General features: G+C 39.5%; 1 protein-coding gene across 3 annotated transcripts in view; it reads right to left on the bottom strand.

The window, feature by feature from the left end:
• Nucleotides 1-18,970, bottom strand: part of PTPN3 (protein tyrosine phosphatase non-receptor type 3) — a 339,148-nt gene that overhangs the window by 89,515 nt on the left and 230,663 nt on the right. For all 3 annotated transcript variants that reach the window (XM_045007229.1, XM_045007230.1, XM_045007231.1), the window contains exon 14: nucleotides 18,276-18,452. In XM_045007229.1, coding sequence (XP_044863164.1) covers nucleotides 18,276-18,452 — 177 coding nt within the window. The remainder of the gene's footprint in view (nucleotides 1-18,275; nucleotides 18,453-18,970) is intronic.

The raw sequence follows: 18,970 nt of genomic DNA, 5'->3' as shown, positions 1-18,970 counted from the left end.
CCTCCTGGAGGCCCCTTAGGGCAACATAAGCAGGCATAATGTCTACACTGAAACTGCATTGCTCTAACCTTGTTGCAAAAAGTTCTATGCTGCTCATCAAGGTAGTTTTACTATGTTGGAGTAGCAGGAGAGTTAAATCAGCGGGAGGAGCATTGTTGTGTGCGCACACCCACTATTTTGTCAACAAAACCTGACTTGTGTTGACATAACTGTGTAGTGTAGACAAGACCTTAATCTACATGCTCATCTATCAGTGCCACAGTACTAACCTGTGTTTTTAATCTTTCCTACCCCCTGGCTGCTCTGAATTCACACATTTTAACCTACATTATTGTTTTAATCTTTTCTCTAGTGTTTCATATAAATCAACCCCCTTTCTTAAAGAACCTGACTAAGAAGGTTTGCAGTCTTTCATTGCTTCCTAAAACCTGTGAATCCAAACAAACACACAACTGCCTAAATCCCTTGTGTGTAACTGGACAATAAAAACCATTTCCTTCAGGCTGACTAATTATTTGCACAATTTATAGTGATAGGTGCATTTTTAAGTTTCTGGATAAAAAAATGTGTATTAGCCGGTGTCAACTAAAATTAACTTATTCAAAACACAATAATATATTACAGCCATTATTCTCAGCAGGCATTAACCTGAGAAAATATGTACCTTATAAACACTATGCCCTGAAGGAAAATAAACATACACTCTGTCAGTCAAAAGAAGAATGTATTTTGAAGTATGAATATCACCCATGGGCAAATACTTTTCACAAAACAACTACTCTACATCTGACCTCTCAGTCCTTGTCCTCAAAGGAAGCGTGCACTACACCTTCAAAAGACAAGCCTGGGAGCTTAAATTCATAACTTTGCTAGACACTAAAAATCATGGTCTTAATAAAGACACTGGATTTATGGCTTATTACAACAGTAACCCACCAACTCCCATTTTTTATCCTAGGATTGCAGAGGTGTTACGGGCCCCTTCACTTTACATGCTTTCTTACCATATGTGTTTACTACTTAAGCTAAACAATCTGTTTCACCTTTATTTAGTTGTACCTTTCCCAGACCTGAAGAGGAGCTCTGTGTAGCTCAAAGGCTTGTCTCTTTCACCAGCAGAAGTTGGTCCAATAAAAGATATTACCTCACCAAACTTGTATCCTGGGCCAACATGGCTACAACAACACTACTTTCTATGGAGACTATCCCCAAATATATTAGTTAGTAAAACTTGCAAAAGTTTGCATTAATATAATAGGATTGTAAAATCTCTGGAATGGGGATCATCTTCAATTTGTTTTCTGCACAGTGCCAAGCACATCATCAGCAACAGAATACTGAATAGTAATTGGAGACTTGTCAAATTTTTGAATGCAGTGATGAGCGAGAGATAACAGTGGTTAATACCAATAACAATGGAACTTGCACAAGCTATTGAAAATATGCCCATACTTTAAGAGCACTGACTACTAAAGTGCACCTACTGCCAATTACATTTTTCCAATATACTCTTACGGATAAAGCAGGAAGTAGGAGAATTTTTTGAAAATACTCAGGATAAGTTAATTTTAAAAGATGTATTGTGAAGAGAATTGTGCCTTAAGTTTTTGACTTTTGCAGAAGAAAAACTCTAGGTGTTGTACATAATTTTTAAAGCACTTTGGGATATTTCCAGATGAATATGTTATCTACATGTAAGGGCTAGCACTCACATGCTAACATTGACTGCATTAGAAAAAAAATTGTATAATTTTTGCATAAGTTAAGCTTCACAACTGAAACATCATTTATCCTGCAAGTTACAAACAAATATCATTGAATTGTTTGTTTTGGGTGTGAACAACAATTATTTTTCTAACAAGACAGACAAGAAAATGTAGTACATTTTCGTGTGTATATAAATATAAAAAATGAAATGTTTATATCTAAATGTATAATTTATATTACATACTAATATATATGGTGGAGTAACCAATAGCTATAATTAAGAATTAAGCCACATAAGACTATTAGAAGCACAATTGCCAATGCTTACTACCAACCTCTTTGAAAAGACAATCACAGGAAGGCTGGGGAAGAGTCCAACCTCATGCCAGGAAGAAAGGACTATTAAGAACTGTGCCATTTTGTTACTTTATTCTTTTATTTGGACAAGGCCAAAGAAAGTCCCTATGCTGACTCCATGTCTGTCAGGAGAGGTGGAAATGGTTTGCACAAAGGTGTTTTCTTTAAAATGGCAGGATGTAGTGTTTTGTGTTTCTCCCCCCCCCCCACCTTTTTCTTCCCCTCTTGTCTTACCTGGTAGCAGCCTGGGCTACATTTTACAAAGACATTTCCACACGTATACAGAGCAATTTGAAATGTACTTTTAGATACTGATATTTTTGTGTGTATTAGGGTTACTGACTTCAGGCATGGATGGGGAAATATGAATTGGCAGGGGTACAGGAAGGGAAAGTGCTCGGAGCCCAGGGAATATGGAACTTGATGGCATACAGCTGTGCTACCTAGTCTTGGAATGGGTACTCAAGAGGAAGCAGGAAGAGGGGAGTAACATGGACAGGGCACATACAGGGATGAATGGGAAGAGGAGGAGAGCTATGAACAAAGATGGCTATTCAAGAAACTGAAGAAGTAACTGCCGATGGTCAGGGAACTGGGGATGTAAAAGGAAAGAGCCTTATCCATGTTAAACTTTGAACTTCTTAAAGTAATTTCAATATTTTGTAAAGAAAGTAATATTGCTTTGGGGACTTTGCTGGACACAACCAAAATACATTTTCAACAACAATGCTTCAATGGTATTGTTAATGAATTAAGAGATATTTTAATTAAATTAGTTATGTGCTGAACAGCTGACCAAATATACTTCCCTTCTCCCACGCCAGTTGCATCTTCATCCAAAACTTACTGTATATAGCTAACACTATAGACAGTCTATGTTAAGGGAAGTTGCAAAAAACTGGCAAACTCATTGGAAGTTTAGGAAATGTATTTTATATTACTTCCAGATAATACATCACACTTGCATAAGGAGCACATGCACTTCCAGAAATTCATAACATACCTCCAGCAAAACTTCCTTTATACCTACTAATTTATCCTTCAGATTTCCTTCCTCTCTCTCCCTTTTGTGCTGCAAGTATGCTCCGCTGAATCACCAGCAAAGGCAGGATAATTTTAGGAAACGAATTAGAGAAGTTTATGGTTTTGCAAGGATGTTTACACTAAAAGGAAAAGATCTTGCAGAGGAAAATGATATATTTATGTTACCAGACAATCTGTAGCCTCAGAAACAGATAGCTAAAGTTTTGTAACATTTAGCATTATCAACATTACTATACTAGTATTAATGCTCTGGTTATGCATTTTTTTTAAATAAAAAAAGTTTTCATTATTAAAGAATGTTTATTACATTAGCCTCTGGCTTTATTTCAGTATGTAGTTGACAGCTGTGTTTATAAGATAAAACTTTACTTAGGCTGAAGAGAAAATATTTTCATGTTCTGACATGTAATACAAGCTAAAGGGGTCTAGACTTTTACTCCATGCAAAATATCCCAAGGAAGCTGAATTTCAATATTAAACTGACCTTATTTATACGACAAATCCTCCTTCACAGAGTATGACATTAAAAGCAGATTTATTCTATCATTGCCATAGTCTAAAAACAACTTTAATGACCACATTATTTCTATAAATGATATATGGCTCCAAGTTATTATTCATTTTATTATTCATCTTAAAGGTATGTCTGCACCGCAATCAGAGGTGTGACTGCAACACACGTGGCTTGCTGTGTTGTTGTAGCTGTGTTAGTCTCAGGATTTTAGAGAGATAAGATGGGTGAGGTTGTATCTTTTATGGGGCCAACTGAAGATATTACCTCACCCACCTTACCTCTGTACCACAAGTAGACATACCTGACCTATGCTATACTTTGATCCAGCTAACCCAAACAGCAATAGCAGTGAAGCCACAGCAGCATGGGCTAGCTGCTCGAGTACATACCCAGGGTCCCGGGTGAGGTTGGACAGCCCATGTTGCCACCTCTACTGCCTCGGCTTCACTGCTGTGATTATTCGAGGTATATAATGTCATATATTTTGTGTCATAGCAATCTCGGACGATGACCCAGCACATGTTGTTCGTTTTAAGAACACTTTCACAGCAGATTTGACAAAATGCAAAGAAGGTACCAGTGTGAGATTTCTAAAGATAGCTACAGTGCTCTACCCAAGATTTTAGTGCCTTCCAAAATCTGAGAGGGATGAGGTGTGGTGCATGCTTTCAGAAGTCTTAAAAGAGCAACACTCTGAAGTGGAAACTACAAAACTGAACCACCAAAACAGAAAATCAACCTTCTGCTGGTAGCATCTGACTCAGATGATGAAAATGAACATCCGCCGGTCTGCAGTGTTTTGGATCGTTATGTACATGCATTGGTCCGCAGTGCTTTGGATTGTTATCGAGCAGAACCCGTTATCGACATGGATGCATGTCCTCTGGAATGGTGGTTGAAGCATGAAAGGACTTATGAATCTTTAGCACATCTAGCATGTAAATATCTTGCGACATCAGCTGCAACAATGCCATGCAAACACCTGTTGTCATTTTCAGGTGACGTAAACAAGAAGCCCTGCCTACAATTTCCCCACCCAGATATGGCCCTCGGCCCAAAAAGTTTGCCCACCCCTGTGTTAGAGACTGCTCAAAAAATCAAAATCTTTATTTAAAAAGCACAGTATAAAATACACAAGCTTTCACATTAAGTGGCATTTTGAGACAGACATTCTCAAAGGATACTAACAACTTGTTTAACCCCACAAGAGAAAGTCAGTTACAATACCTTAAAATTGCTAAAATTCAAGTGGGGAAATGTCCTCCAAAAGATTAGCAGTGCATTGCTAAGAAACTAACCACATCACTTGCTACCATTTTGGTATATAACAAACAGTGTAACCTCCCATGGCTATTCTGTAGCTACAGCTATAGTTGTAATGATCTCTACATCCTTATTGACAGATCACACTAATGAACTGTTACAAGTAAACAGGAAGCCATCTTGGCTTCTGTTATTAACTCAGGGAAAAAGGATTGCTAAATGGGGAACAGAAGCAGGAAAGATAGACATGTTTGTAAGACCACTTTAGGATCTCAAACAATACAGTTTATAAAAAAAAATTAGGAAAACAATAGAACATCTTCCTTTTAAAAAAACATTTTGTTTTGCAAACTGAAGGCATTTCACCACATTTTACAACCTATGAAAGTTAGGAAGATATGGTGTAATTACTTTTCTGAATGTTATTAAAGGAACTTCATTGCCTAAAGCAACATGCACATCTATGGTACAGTGTTAACAAAAAAACAATAAACTTACAATGAAGAAACAAACAGTTAAGCAACACATCGGGAAAAAAAGAACCATAATAATCATAACACTAAAAGCCAGAATCCAATCTAACAGCTGAAGTATTATGCCAAAAAGAGAGAACTCGTTTGACAACTCCATAGGAAAGAAGAATAAGAGGACAGCTTGTGAATGTAAAGATGCCAAAAAAAAAAAAGAGAAGCATATCTATAATGTCCTGCCCCACCTTCTCACATGATCAAGTCCTTGAATGAGGTTTTAAAGTTTATAGCAGTGGATATAAGACGTTATCAGTTAACAGACTGATTGAAACTTGGGAAAATTATCAGTAACCTTAAAAATAATACACATTATCTTTTAAGTTCAAGAGCCTGATTTGAAAATGATGAGCTAGCCTAGTAAAGGAATTTTCTTTATCATGTGTGTTAGAGGACTGATCTTTCATAGCCAGCTCATATTGTGGCAGGGGGCCAGAGTCACTCCTCTGGATGGGGCATGGTAGTCGGTGGCCAATGATGGCCCTCATTTGTTAGGACAATGTTCCATCTAGCCCAGTATCCTGTCTTCTGACAGTGGCCAATGCCAGGTACTTTGGAGGGAATCAACAGAACAGAAAATCGAGTGATCTATCCCGACATCCACTCCAACTTCTGGAAAACAGAGGCTACAGACATTCAGAGCATGGGGTTGCATCCCTGACCATCCTGGCTATGGGCCTATCCTCCATGAACTTATCTAGCTCTTTTTTGAACCCTGTTATAGTTTAGGCCTTCACAACATCCTCTGGAAAGAAGTTCTGCAGGTTGACTGCATTGTGTGAAGAAGTACTTCCTTTTTGTTTGTTTTACACCTGCTGCTTATTTTTTAAGCACTGGACTTGGCTAGCCAACAGATTTCCATCCATAAAATAACAGCAGCTGGTGAAGGCACCCCTCTTTTGATCCACTCTCCACTGCTGCAAAATCTCTGCTTGCTTTTGTTCCCTCTAGGGAAAGGATGACACTGATGACACAATTGTCATTTTGTACATCGTGGGTTGTTTGTTGCTTTTCAGGTTCAGAGAGGTACAAGTATTCCTAGCTACTGAGGAGGTGCAAGCACCTTTGGACTTAAAAGGAATTATGATGGTGGTAAGGCACAGGTGCCTTTAGACTCTGAAGCAATGGCACAGGCACAAGGTATAACTGGTATGTCTTCAGTTTTTCACGATTACAACCTGGGACACTGGTCCTGGCTATATGAGTGAGTATTTTCTATCAAATGGAGATACCATTAGTGATGATATATGTGTGTGTGTCGGTAGTGGGAGGAGAAGATTGGTGTTCCCAAACCCACAAAGATTAGGAATTGAGGTACCACCACCTTTACTGCAAATATTGCATCAGTCTGGCTTCACATGAGAGACTTGGACAGATATATGAGGGTACATGACAGCCTCACTGCCTAGGCATGGCCTCAGTCAAGTCTGGGAATTAGACAGGCCTAATAGGCCCACAAAATATTACGTTTCTCTGAATTTAAGCATGAAAAAATGCAGCCTAATTTGAAAAACTCAGAACAATGAGTGTAGCACTAGGGGTTAACAGTGTGGAAATAATTCCACTGTATTTTTCCTCCCCAATAAATGACTGGTGGTAGTTTTCATTCATAGTACTGAAAGGGGAAATATTGTCCTCAGAGAGAACAGGAGTACTTGTGGCACCTTAAAGACTAACACATTTATTTTAGCATGAGCTTTCGTGAGCTGCAGCTCACTTCTTCGGATGCATAGAATGGAACACACAGACAGGAGATATTTATACATACAGAGAACATGAAAAGGTGGAAGTATGCATACCAACAGGAAGAGTCTAATCAATTGAGATGAGCTATCGTCAGCAGGAGGAAAAAAAAATTTTTTTGAAGTGATAATTAAGATGGCCCATAGAAGGTGTGAGGAGAACTTAACATAGGGAAATAGATTCAATTAGTGTAATGACCCAACCATTCCCAGTCTCTGTTTAGGCCACAGGTTTTTTTTTTTGTTTGTTTGTTTTTGTTTTGTTTTTTTCCTCCTGCTGATGATAGCTCACCTCAATTGATTAGACTCTTCCTGTTGGTATGCATACTTCCACCTTTTCATGTTCTCTGTATGTATAAATATCTCCTGTCTGTGTGTTCCATTCTATGCATCCGAAGAAGTGAGCTGCAGCTCACGAAAGCTCATGCTAAAATAAATTTGTTAGTCTTTAAGGTGCCACAAGTACTCCTGTTCTTTTTGCGGATACAGACTAACACGGCTGCTACTCTGAAACCTGTCCTCAGAGAGTAAGCTTTCCCAGTTCATGATACAACCTATCAGGATAGCAGATGGTCAAGATGGGTTGGTGCCAGGTAGCCTGTTGGCATTACGTATGCAGCTTTTTATTAAACCAGCTTTTCCTAAGGAGATAATACTTTGGGATTCTAACGTATCGTTTTAGAAGTGTAATTTATCAGATTCTCATCTTGAAAGAACCTCACTCTTTCTGCACACCTTCGCAGTCTGGAACTCCTGAAGAAAAGATGCACTTAATCTAATAAAAACAATAAATAAAAAATGACGTTTCTGAGGATTCTGGTGGCAGCTGTCTTGCCAAAAAGTGATAATTTGAGAAATCAATTTCTCAAACTGTCATTTTTTTGGCAAGACAGCAGGCACCAGAATCCTCAAACGTTATTTTCACATGGGAATTTCACTGAAGAGAATGTAAAGAAACTCAATCCTTTTAAATACTAGTTTCATTTATTATTTTCTAGATAGTTGATTCTAATTTTTTGCATATTTAGATTGACTGGGTGAGCCACAATAGTTAGAATTTTACTTTTAATGTCTTAAAAATGAAGATTCAGGCCACCAAAGCTAAAATTACACCCTTAGTACTAATCTGTTCCCGCTCCTATTTTTCTCTATTATTTAAATTAAAAAAAAATCTTAAGTTTCCATTACCAAAAAGTCAAGAGTTATTTCCATGACCATGTACTGAGGTATTGTTCCATAATAATGTATAATTACGTATTACATTACATCAGTATCTCACAGATTTCATTAATAAAAATGAATAAGAAGTTTCTAAATATTTACATGGAATTCGTTTCAAGAAAATAATTTTCTAGTACCAGGGTAGCAGAATTCCTGGGTGGTGTGAGGAAAGCGATATTACGATTAAAGAAAATATTGAAGCGTGGACATGTAGCTGACTCTTACTTTGGAAATATATTTTAGGGCATTCATCTTTCCTGCCTTTGTTGAGATTGTGATTGGCATGAAATGTCATCCCTTAAAAGAAGGGAGCTAAATTCACACCATAGCCATCCAGTATGTGTCAGACAGACGAGACACAATTTGCCCCACCCACTCTCAACGTGGTATAAACCACCCCATTTCACTAAATGGGTTACTAATTTCAGGTCTAATTAAGATTATTTAACTGTAAACTAATCATTTCACTTTTAATCGGGTTAGAAGAAATATCCTGCTAATATGCTTTATTTAAGTTTCACTGTATACATTTGAAAGGATATTGCATCAATATGAATAAGTTCAGATGCAAACTTTAAGGATGCAAAAAAGTGAACGTTCTATCAAAAAGCTAGTGTTTTTGCTCTCTTCAGACATCAATGGGACAAGAGAAAAGGAAATATTCTAGGGAGACTGGAAGATTTCAGTGGAAGATCCTTTTTGAACAAAGTCCAAACTAGGTGAAAGTCCATTTTATTTAAAAGCTACTCATAAAAACAAAATTTACTAAACAATTTATAAGTCCTTTTGTATTCTTTAAATGTGTTCTAAAATATCGTACAAACCTCCTCAAGATCACTGGGATGAAGCAGAAGAGAGATTCAGGAGAATTTGACACTTCATGAAGAATTTCCACTTCCATGTGTTTATGCCTGAAGGGCTCTAGCCTGAACACATGCAAGCCTTTCTTTTCCTTGAAAAAAAATCTTCATTTATAAAATCTTAACGCTGGAGTAGAGCAATTTTTTTTTCTCACACACAAAATGGGTAACAAATAATATTTTACATGTGTTCTAGTCCAAGAAAGAATTGTCATCTGTAACACAGCTTCTAGGCTACTTGCATCTCTCTCTCTCTCTCCCCCTCTATATAAATGTATAAAATAATGCCTCATACACCTCAGATACGATTTGCAAGCTCAAAACACTTCACTGAAATCATCTTTATATTTCAGAGAAAATACAGTTCTATAATAATCAAACAATGAATAATACTTTCGGCCTTCATCCCCAATACTAACTCTTTTAGAAATATAACTGATCTCTTCCACATAAAACATTTTGCACTGAGATACTGGTATGATGGTACCCACCTATTTGGAATTTCATGTACAGAAGTTGGAAACTGTCATATTACAGAAAATATGGGCTATTTTGTATCTAATTAAATCAAGGTATTAAGTATTTCTAAATCAAATGTGAGTATCACATTTGAGAAAAAAAGTCAAATGGAACAGATTTCCTTAAATGATTAAACCCAGCAAGAGGGAAAATGGATTATGAAGAAAATAATAAGGCTTGGAACCATTGTGAGCTCATGCACTTGCAATCAAAAGTTAGTTTATAAAAATCTAATATTCATCATCAAGATCCCAAATGCCCACCCTGTGGTAAAGAAGAAACTAGGCTTTGTGTTTTGGCTTTATCTACCTTTGCTTCAAAGAAGCGCAACTATCTTGGCAGTTTACACACTGAGTGGTGCTGGAACTCAACTGCTTTGACGATGAAGACTAAGGCTTTATCCAGGCACCCAAAACTAACTGGGAGCTAGTGGAGGGATTTATGGGTCTGGTACGTTCACAACAGCCTAGGACATGGAGGAGGCAGGTAGCCACATTCTGTATTAGTTGGAGCTTGCACAATTGTCTTCACAAAAGTGATGCGTCTAACGAAGTGGGTATTCACCCACGAAATCTTATGCTCCAATACATCTGTTAGTCTTTAAGGTGCCATAGGACTCTTTGTTGCTTTTTACAGATCCAGACTAACACAGCTACCCCTCTGATAATTGTCTTCACATTCAGCTTTAGTTACAGTGAAGTACAGTAATCCACCCTGGAGATAACAAGTGCATGGCCGGGTTCTTGTCTTAGGCCTCGGGGGGCGGGGGGGTTTCAAACTAAGATACGTTGTGAATGTAGTTGAGTGTCATCTGCATATTGTTGGCAGCTATACCCAGGGCATCTCACTCTCTCCCCCACTGTAGATATTGAAGAGAAGGGAGGATAGCATGGATCCCTGTGGGAGGGCCTTGGGAGGGCAGCAGCAATTAATCCATGACTACTCTTAGGGCTAATCTACACTTACCTGCCGGGTCGACGCGGTGAGTTCGACTTCTCGGAGTTCAAACTATCGCGTCTAATCTGGACGCGATAGTTCAAACTCCCCGCGCGCTCCGGTCGACTCCGGTACTCCACCACTGCAAACGGCGGTGGCGGAGTCGACCTTGGAGACGCGGACTTCGATCCCGCGGCGTCTGGACGGGTAAGTAGTTCGAACTAGGGTACTTCGAGTTCAGTTACGCTATTCACGTAGCTGAACTTGCGTACCCTAGTTCGACCCCTGCCCTTAGTGTAGACCTGCCCTCAGAATTCTCCTGTAGAGGAACAACTGAAGCCACTTTTAGTACTATGCCATCTATTCCTCCTATGTCAGTACATAGTAGACCACAAGATACTATTAACTTATGTCAAAATAAGCAGTATGAGCATGGAAATCTTGCTTGTGTCCATGGTCATAAAAAGGGTAGCCTTTTAGTGCCACTAGAGCTATTCTGTGTGCTGTGCCTAGTCTTAACCCTAAATGAAAGGCATCCAGGATGTCTGCTGATATCACATATTGCTGGAGCTTGGTGGTTACTACTTTCTCAATTATTTTGCCAAGGAATGGAACGTTTGAGATGGGATGGTAGTTGGAGAGGTCATCAGATCAAATGGCTTTCTGAGGACTGGGTGGACTACTTTGTTTTCAAAGGAGTTTGCCAGGCATGTTTCTCTGAAGAAGGCATTAACAATTTCAATTAGCAGTGGGCATAGCTATTCTTCACTGGCTCTCTCTCACATGGAGGGGGGCATAGATGCATTTCACATGTTATGGCGCTGATATTTTTCAGGGGCTCTTGAGCTTTGGCCAGCATGATGGAGTGGATGATGTGATCTGGTCAGGAACAGAATTTTACAGAATTCAGTGACAACTGTTCCCTTCTTAAGCAACACAGAACATAACCCAATAATATCTCTAACATATACAATTTTAGTTCAAACTGTTTTCTTTTAATAGCTAATAAAGTCTTTTTACTTAGTGGTAATGAGGACACCACTTATCTTAGTAATAATAAAGCACTGCAAGCCACTCTAGTTAATGTTGCAACATAATTTCCATTGTAAGTTTAAATTCCCCCAGCACTACCCTCTCAAAATAACTCCCACAAACTCCTAAACAGCCGAGTCATACTGGTTTCACAAGTTGTAGGCTAGTGGTCTGGGACTAGCGTAGAACTTTTTTTCAAAAGTTTAAGTGGGGAAGTGATCAAGCACATGGTGAAAGGAGAAATGTGTCAGATGAATGAGCACACTGCATGTCAAACGCTGCACTATTATTCCAATGAATAAGCCAGTTCATACCAATTTATACACACATAATAGCAATATACAGAGAGAGAGAAATTAAGGAATGCATAACTGAAGTAGAAATACATTTAATGAAGGATGAAGCATATTCAAATAAGCAGTTGATGGAAGTTCCTCTGCATTTGGTTCAAGTTATAACTAAACTGGTGCAAGCTTCCTACTTAATTCACAGTTTACAAAAAGGAAGCAGTAGAACTTTAACTCCGTGACTGGAACACAGATTGTAAAGTTTAGGCAAAGTGAAGAGTCCAACAATGAAAAGATGTCACCATCTGACAGCAGTTTGATAGCAATGGTCCCTTTCTTTCCACATCAACAAATGTTTCCATATTAAAAAAAACCCACTATCATGGCTTGCATCAATTGGCACAAGTTTTGGCAGCCTCAGAAGAAAAGTTGAGGACTGAATGGAAACAGAGAGCCCTCTACTCCCTCATTTCTAATGATGGCTCCTCTAGATCAGAATGAGATACACGCTGGCAGTGTATAAATAAAAGGAATAAAAGGAAGTCAGTACTCTATCTTTTCCTTTTTAAATGCTCAAGGGAGAAATAAAAGATGGGAGATTTCAAAACTGCTACTTTATAATCTTTAAATGATACCATCTTAACTTTATAAAAAACAGCAATGCTCAAATGGATTAGTCAGTTCGTTACAGTGTGACTGCACACTGCAAAGTGTTTTATGATTATATATTTAAATATGAGTAAAAGGTGCTACGGGCTTTAGCTTTTGCTAAATCATAAATGAAAATAAAGAAAAATTTAAAATGTTCTGGTAACATCAGTTAAACTGAGTATTCTTTTATCACTTTCATTGTTTAAAATTAGGCACTCAAAGGCAGAATAGTAACTAATGGAAGTCTGCTCTGTTTGATTAATCCTGCTTTACATCTTTCAATATTTCTTTTGCAAAAGCAAATAAATAGATGAAGAGTTCAGATTATACAATTAAAATGAGTGAGTGATGCTTGTTAAGATAATAATGGCTATTAGTTAGCAACTTTAAACTGATATTTGGAAGACTCTCTCAGGAAAAATGGACCAGCTACAATCAATATGCCATCCCTCTACGTAATTTGTATAGGGTCAAATACAAATATTTGACCCTATACAATATTTGAACTGATATTTTCTCAGGTATCTTCACTTTAGTTGTTGAAACACATTGTTGGAAACAAGGGCTGTCATTTTATATATTCTTAAATTAATACATTTATTTTTTAAATTTAATATTTATATGATTTATTTTTTTTCAATTATTCTATGTTTAATATATTCTTCATCAGATTTATTTCTCCACCCCCATCAACCTCAATCATCAAGAATCTTGTCTATTTTTCAGATTGAAATTTCAAATAATTTACCAGACTTGGTCATGAACATCTATCGAAAAAATGGTGATTTTTACATCTCAATCTGAAAATCCTCACAAGAGTATCTGTTTCAATATTATCAGAACATGTGTTACCTGTCAATTCATCTTCATGTGTGAAAGCATGGAGAGTACTTTTTCTCTCTCTTTTCTTTCTGTTGTTACAAAGGGATCAAAATAAACCTTACCCTGAAGAGGTCCGCCACAATAAACCACACACCAGCAAACCAAGGATTAGAAATAAAGCTAAAGGAGCAAAAGGAAAGACTTAGCTGCCACCCTAACTCTATGAACTTTAAAACCTGTAACCATTAAGAGGGCAATCTGTTTGCTCACACACATGCACACAATATCTGCCATTTAATACCAAAATATACACAGGAGCATCAAGAGAGTAGGTTTCAAAACAGTTCTATATAAAAGTAATTAATAATTTGTATTAGTTATAACATTTTTATTTAAACAAACAGAACTGGCACTCAAATTTTCAAGGAGATCTAACTATATGGTAATTTAAAAGGACAGTAACAGGCCTGTTTTGAATTAGAGAGAAAATATCGGGCAAAAGTCAAACTTTCAAATTAAGTAGGGTTGCCAACTTCCTACTCGCAGAAAACCGAACACGCTTGCCCCTCCCCTCCTTCAAGGCCCCACCTCTTCTCTAAGGCCCTGCCTCTGCTCATTCCATCCCCCCTCCCTCTGTCGCTTGCTCTCCCCACCTCACTCAGTCGCTCATTTTCACCAGGCTGGCTCAAAGGGTTGGGGTGCAGGGTGGGGCTAAAAATGAGGAGTGGGGCTCCAGGCTGAGGCAGTGGATTGGGATGAGGGAGGGTGTGAGGGCTCTGGCTGTGATGGGGCTAGGAATAAAGGGTTTGAGGTGCAGGAGGGGGGCTCCAGGCTGAGGCAGGGGGTTGGGGTGTGGGAAGGGGTACGAGCTCTGGACTGGGGGTGTGGGCTCCAAGCTGGGACAGGGGGTTGGAGGGCTGAGGATGAAGGATTTGGGGTGCAGGAAAGGGCTCTGGGCTGTGGCTGAGGGATTCAGTGTGCAGGAGGGGGCTCTGGGCTGAGGCAGAGGATTGGGGTGTGTGTGTGCGGGTGAGGGCTCCGGGATGGGGCTGGGGATGAGGGATTTTGGGTGTAGGAGGTTGCTCTGGGCTGGGACCAAACCCCTTGATCCCGTGCTGGGATCAAGGGGTTTGGAGGGTGGGGTGTGGATCAGGGCTGGGGCAGGGCTGGGTATGAGGAGTTTGGGGCACAGTACGGGGCTCCAGGCTGGGATCAAGGAGTTCAGAGGGCAGGAGGGGGATCAGGGCTGAGACAGGGGCACGGGGATCAGGGGTACAGGCTCTGGGCAGAGCTTATCTCAAGCAGCCGCATGTCCTTCCCTCCGGCTCCTCCATGGAGGTGTGGCCAGGCAGCTCTGTGCACTGCCCCGTCCGCAGGCGCTGCCTCCACTTCTTCCATTGACTGTGGTTCCTGGCCAATGGGAGCTGCGGAACCAGTGCTTGGGGAAGGGGCAGTGTGCAGAGACCCCTGGCTGTCCCTATGTGTAGGAGCCAGAGGGGGGACATGCCATTAGCTTCCGGGAGCTGTGCAGAGCCTGCCTTAGCCCCTCTGCACCGCCGGCCAGACTTTTAATTGCCTGGTGAGTGGTGCTGACCAGTGCCGCCAGGGTCCCTTTTCGACTGGGCGTTCCGGTCGAAATCCGGACACCTGGCAACCCTAAATCAGGGTTTATTTTATAAATTAGGTAAATTTATTTTCTATATTATACGAAACTCAAACTATATGATGAATTTCCTCCAAACCTTACAGAAACACTATGTTGCTTTCAGAGTAAATCTGGCAATGTTCAGACCAAAACTATGTTCAAAGTTGGTTTTTTTGTATTTCTAGATGGGGAAGAGATAGCACGAGAGGATCTTCCTCTTCCCTATGTTCAGCAGCCTCAAACTTTCCCTCATTTTGCCAGAGGTTTGATACCTTTGTGTGCGTGGGAGGGGGCGGCGGGGGAGAGGCTGGGATGTCAGAGTTTATGGGGGGGTAGTCAGCTACAATAAACTGGTTACAATCTTAATTATGGAGAGGTAGTATCCTTATGGTTACTATACTATCCACCTCAAATGTTAATAGATGGGAAAACAAATCCATGACCATTCATTTCACAAAAGCTATCAGACATATTCGTTCTCTCTGTCAATAGCTCATTGTTTTCACCCCTACGTACACATGGTATAATTCCGTTCAAATCGAAGAATCTGCACTCTCTGTTGGGCCTCCTGGGACCATAGTTTAAATATATCTGTACGACACCCAGGAAATGCTGGAGATGTGTATAAACTTACACACATCTGATTTTGTGAACTAATGGTGATGTTCTTACCCTGCACGTTTATCAGAATCAAAACAAAATTGCTAGGATACAACCTCAATTTGGTGTTCTGCTCCATTCATCAGCAAAAGTCATATTTAAAAAAAAATTGTGGTATTCTCAGTGAAACTTGGAACTCTGTTCTCAGTGTGTGAGAAATACCACAAAAATAAATTGTTCTCATAGCATTTACCAAGACGACCAGCCAGTACAAAAGAAGTAAAGAGGAAGGGAAGAGACAATACTGGAGTAAAAAAAGCAAAATGAGCAGAGAAAAACAGCAACAGGCAAAACGGAGAAGAGACCTATCAAGACATAACCCATCCTGCTGGCAATTGTACGCTTCTGTCACAGAGCGGCTACTTCCAATCACCTATTAATCTACTGTCAGTCTTCTGCTGCACTTGCCCAGTTCTCCTCCATCACTTCTCCTTCCACTCTCCATCTCTCCTCTGTCAGCTCAGGTACTGCCACCTCTGGTCCCATTAACTATCTTACCCCTTCTCCATAATCCCTTTTACTCAGCTGCTAATCACTTCCCAACCTCTACAATTAAAAAAGGCCAAAAACAAATTACTGTTGTAATGTGGAGTGGTCAGAAAGCATAACTTTAAAGCGAGTGTATCTTTATTTGAAGACATGCAATTAATATTAGCAGCATGACCACACCTGCATATTAATGTAAAAACAAAAATCAAAAGACACTAGATATATATTGCTCAGGTTAAAATCATGATCTCATATGAAGATTTCCTGAATTACTAAATGTTCTCAGAAACTCTTTTTAAAGGAACTTAGATATGAAAGACTGCTGAAAGGGCATAATTTGTCTGTCACTTCTTTTTTACACTTTTACTGTGGGAGGACAAGGCTTCCTATTTATGATTATTTACACCAAAAAAGTGACATTGCATATTTGTATGTACTATGATGCTTATTGCATGCACAGCCAATATTCAACTTAATTCGCTGGTATTCAGTCCCACTTCTGTGAGTGAGATTGGCAAGCAGGTAGTGTTCTTAGTCAAATGTATATGGTCATACATTCTAAGCAAGTAACGCCTTACATTTTATGTTTTTTCCTATTTTACAGGTAACCATTTTTGTGACCTTATGGTAAAAATTCTGCCATCTTCAAAAAGAGAGACAGCATACATAAATCCCAGGGTTTACAACTAGAACTACATGATTTGGTTGACTTAAAGTAAACCTGTATATGATAATTACAGTGATATGTGTTTTTAACACCTTCTTAACACGATTTCTCAAAGTATATGGTGAACACCCAATATGGCTCAAAAGATATATAAATTAAGATGTGCAGACCTTTACTATCATATTGCCAAGTTATGAGGGAGAATATTGGTCTCATTTTCCTGAATGGGGCTTAGTTTTGAAAACTGTGGGAAACAGGGCACTAAGAACAGCAAAAGCACTGCATGTCCACTTTGGTTCCAGTCTAAATTTTATCTGTGAACCTGTAGGGACTGGGGCATGGGCGGTCAAACCTAATAGTTAGAGTCAGGAATTAGAACCAGAGTCAAGAGCCAAGCCGAGAGCCAGAGCCAGTACCAGAAGCCAAGCTAGGGGTTGAATCTGCAGTCAGCATCAGAGTACAGTGTAGAAGCAGAGATCGGGGGTCAGCAAGTACCAGGACAGACAGGGCGGGTCTGGGATTAGGAGGGCAGTAACAAAAAGGCAGGGCTCAGGAATCAGGCAAGTTAGCAGGATCCATAGCAGCAGCCAGTCAGAGATTCATTTAATTACTCAGACAACTTCCTGTGCCTCTTTCTGGTTTAAGTACTCTGTCACAGTCAATGGGTGGGACTGGACATCTCCCCCAGTCAGGAGCTTCATGGGTAGGCCCTTTGTGAGGTAGAGCTTCACAAGCCCCCTTCTCTTCTGGTTCAGGTGACCTGCTGGGTGGTGGCCACAGGCTCAGCACTGCCTGGGGAATCCATGGGCCCGGGTTTGAGGTCAACAATCACTGACAGGACCTGACAAGGGTTAGGCTCAAACTTTGTTGGCAAAGAAATTCTTGCCCTGTGTTTTAAAACTGAGAATATACTGCATTTAAGATTGGAAGCCTCAATGCTCCAAGTGACATGGCGCATATGATCAGGAGTAATCCTGCTCACCAGAAGCCATCTTACTTAGCATCACAGAGAAAGAAACTGCATTTCAAGTTAGAAAATGTATTTTTCTAGATCTTTTCTCTGGCCAGTGCCTAAGGCAGGCAATGGCTGGTAAGTTTATTATCTTCTCCAATTTTCCAAGTTACTGAGAACACTCTCATTTTAGCTATATTTTGAAATACCTGTCGCTTTATATATGAAATATTATGGTGTCCCCATTTTTTGCATAATCTTTAATTCTGAGAGACTTAAATACAAAATTAGTTTAATTCAGTGTAATACTGTTGATCTATTAAAGATGTTGTAAGATCTGAAGTCAAAACAATTGACTTGCTGTTTACAGAGATCCTTACCTCCTCAGTGGACTGCGGTTCTGGGAGAACTCTGAATCACTGTCCTTTGATGCTGGAGAACCCTTATACGTATAAAAAACATCCTCTGTTTCTGTAATATAGGCAATCTCATTTGTAAGGTTGTCTACAGATGAGTGTCGTGGTTTGCGAATCTCATGACGTAGTCTAGGACTCCTCCTTACAGGAAACATATGAACACAAGTTGGTTGAGACAGAATCCTTCGTAAAGCTCTTTCAAAAGTGACTAATTCCATTCTATTGCAATGCATGCCCTGAAATCTAAATTACAGGACACAGTAAGTTTTACTTCAGTGACAGAAAAATTGGTTGAAATGACAGACGTATAGGGCTGGAAGGGACCTTGAGATGTCATTAAGTCTAGCATCCCGTGCTAAGACAGGACAAAGTAAAGCTGGACCATCCATGACAGGTGTTTGTCTAATCTCTTCTTCAGAACCTCCAATAATGGGGATTTCACGACCTCCCTTGGAGGCCTATTTGAGTGCTTAACTATCCTAATAGTTAGATAGTTTTTCATAATATCTACCCTAAATCTCCCTTCCCGCAGATTAAACCCACTGCTACTACTTCTACCTTCATCGTTCATGGAGAAGGATTGATTATTTTCCTTTTTAGAAACAACCCATGACATATTTTAAGACTGTTATGTCACCCCTTCAGTATTCTTTTCTCAA

Source organism: Mauremys mutica, chromosome 2, assembly GCF_020497125.1.
Source record: "Mauremys mutica isolate MM-2020 ecotype Southern chromosome 2, ASM2049712v1, whole genome shotgun sequence".
Taxonomy (NCBI): Eukaryota; Metazoa; Chordata; order Testudines; family Geoemydidae; genus Mauremys; species Mauremys mutica.
This window is presented reverse-complemented; position numbering and strand designations above follow the sequence as displayed.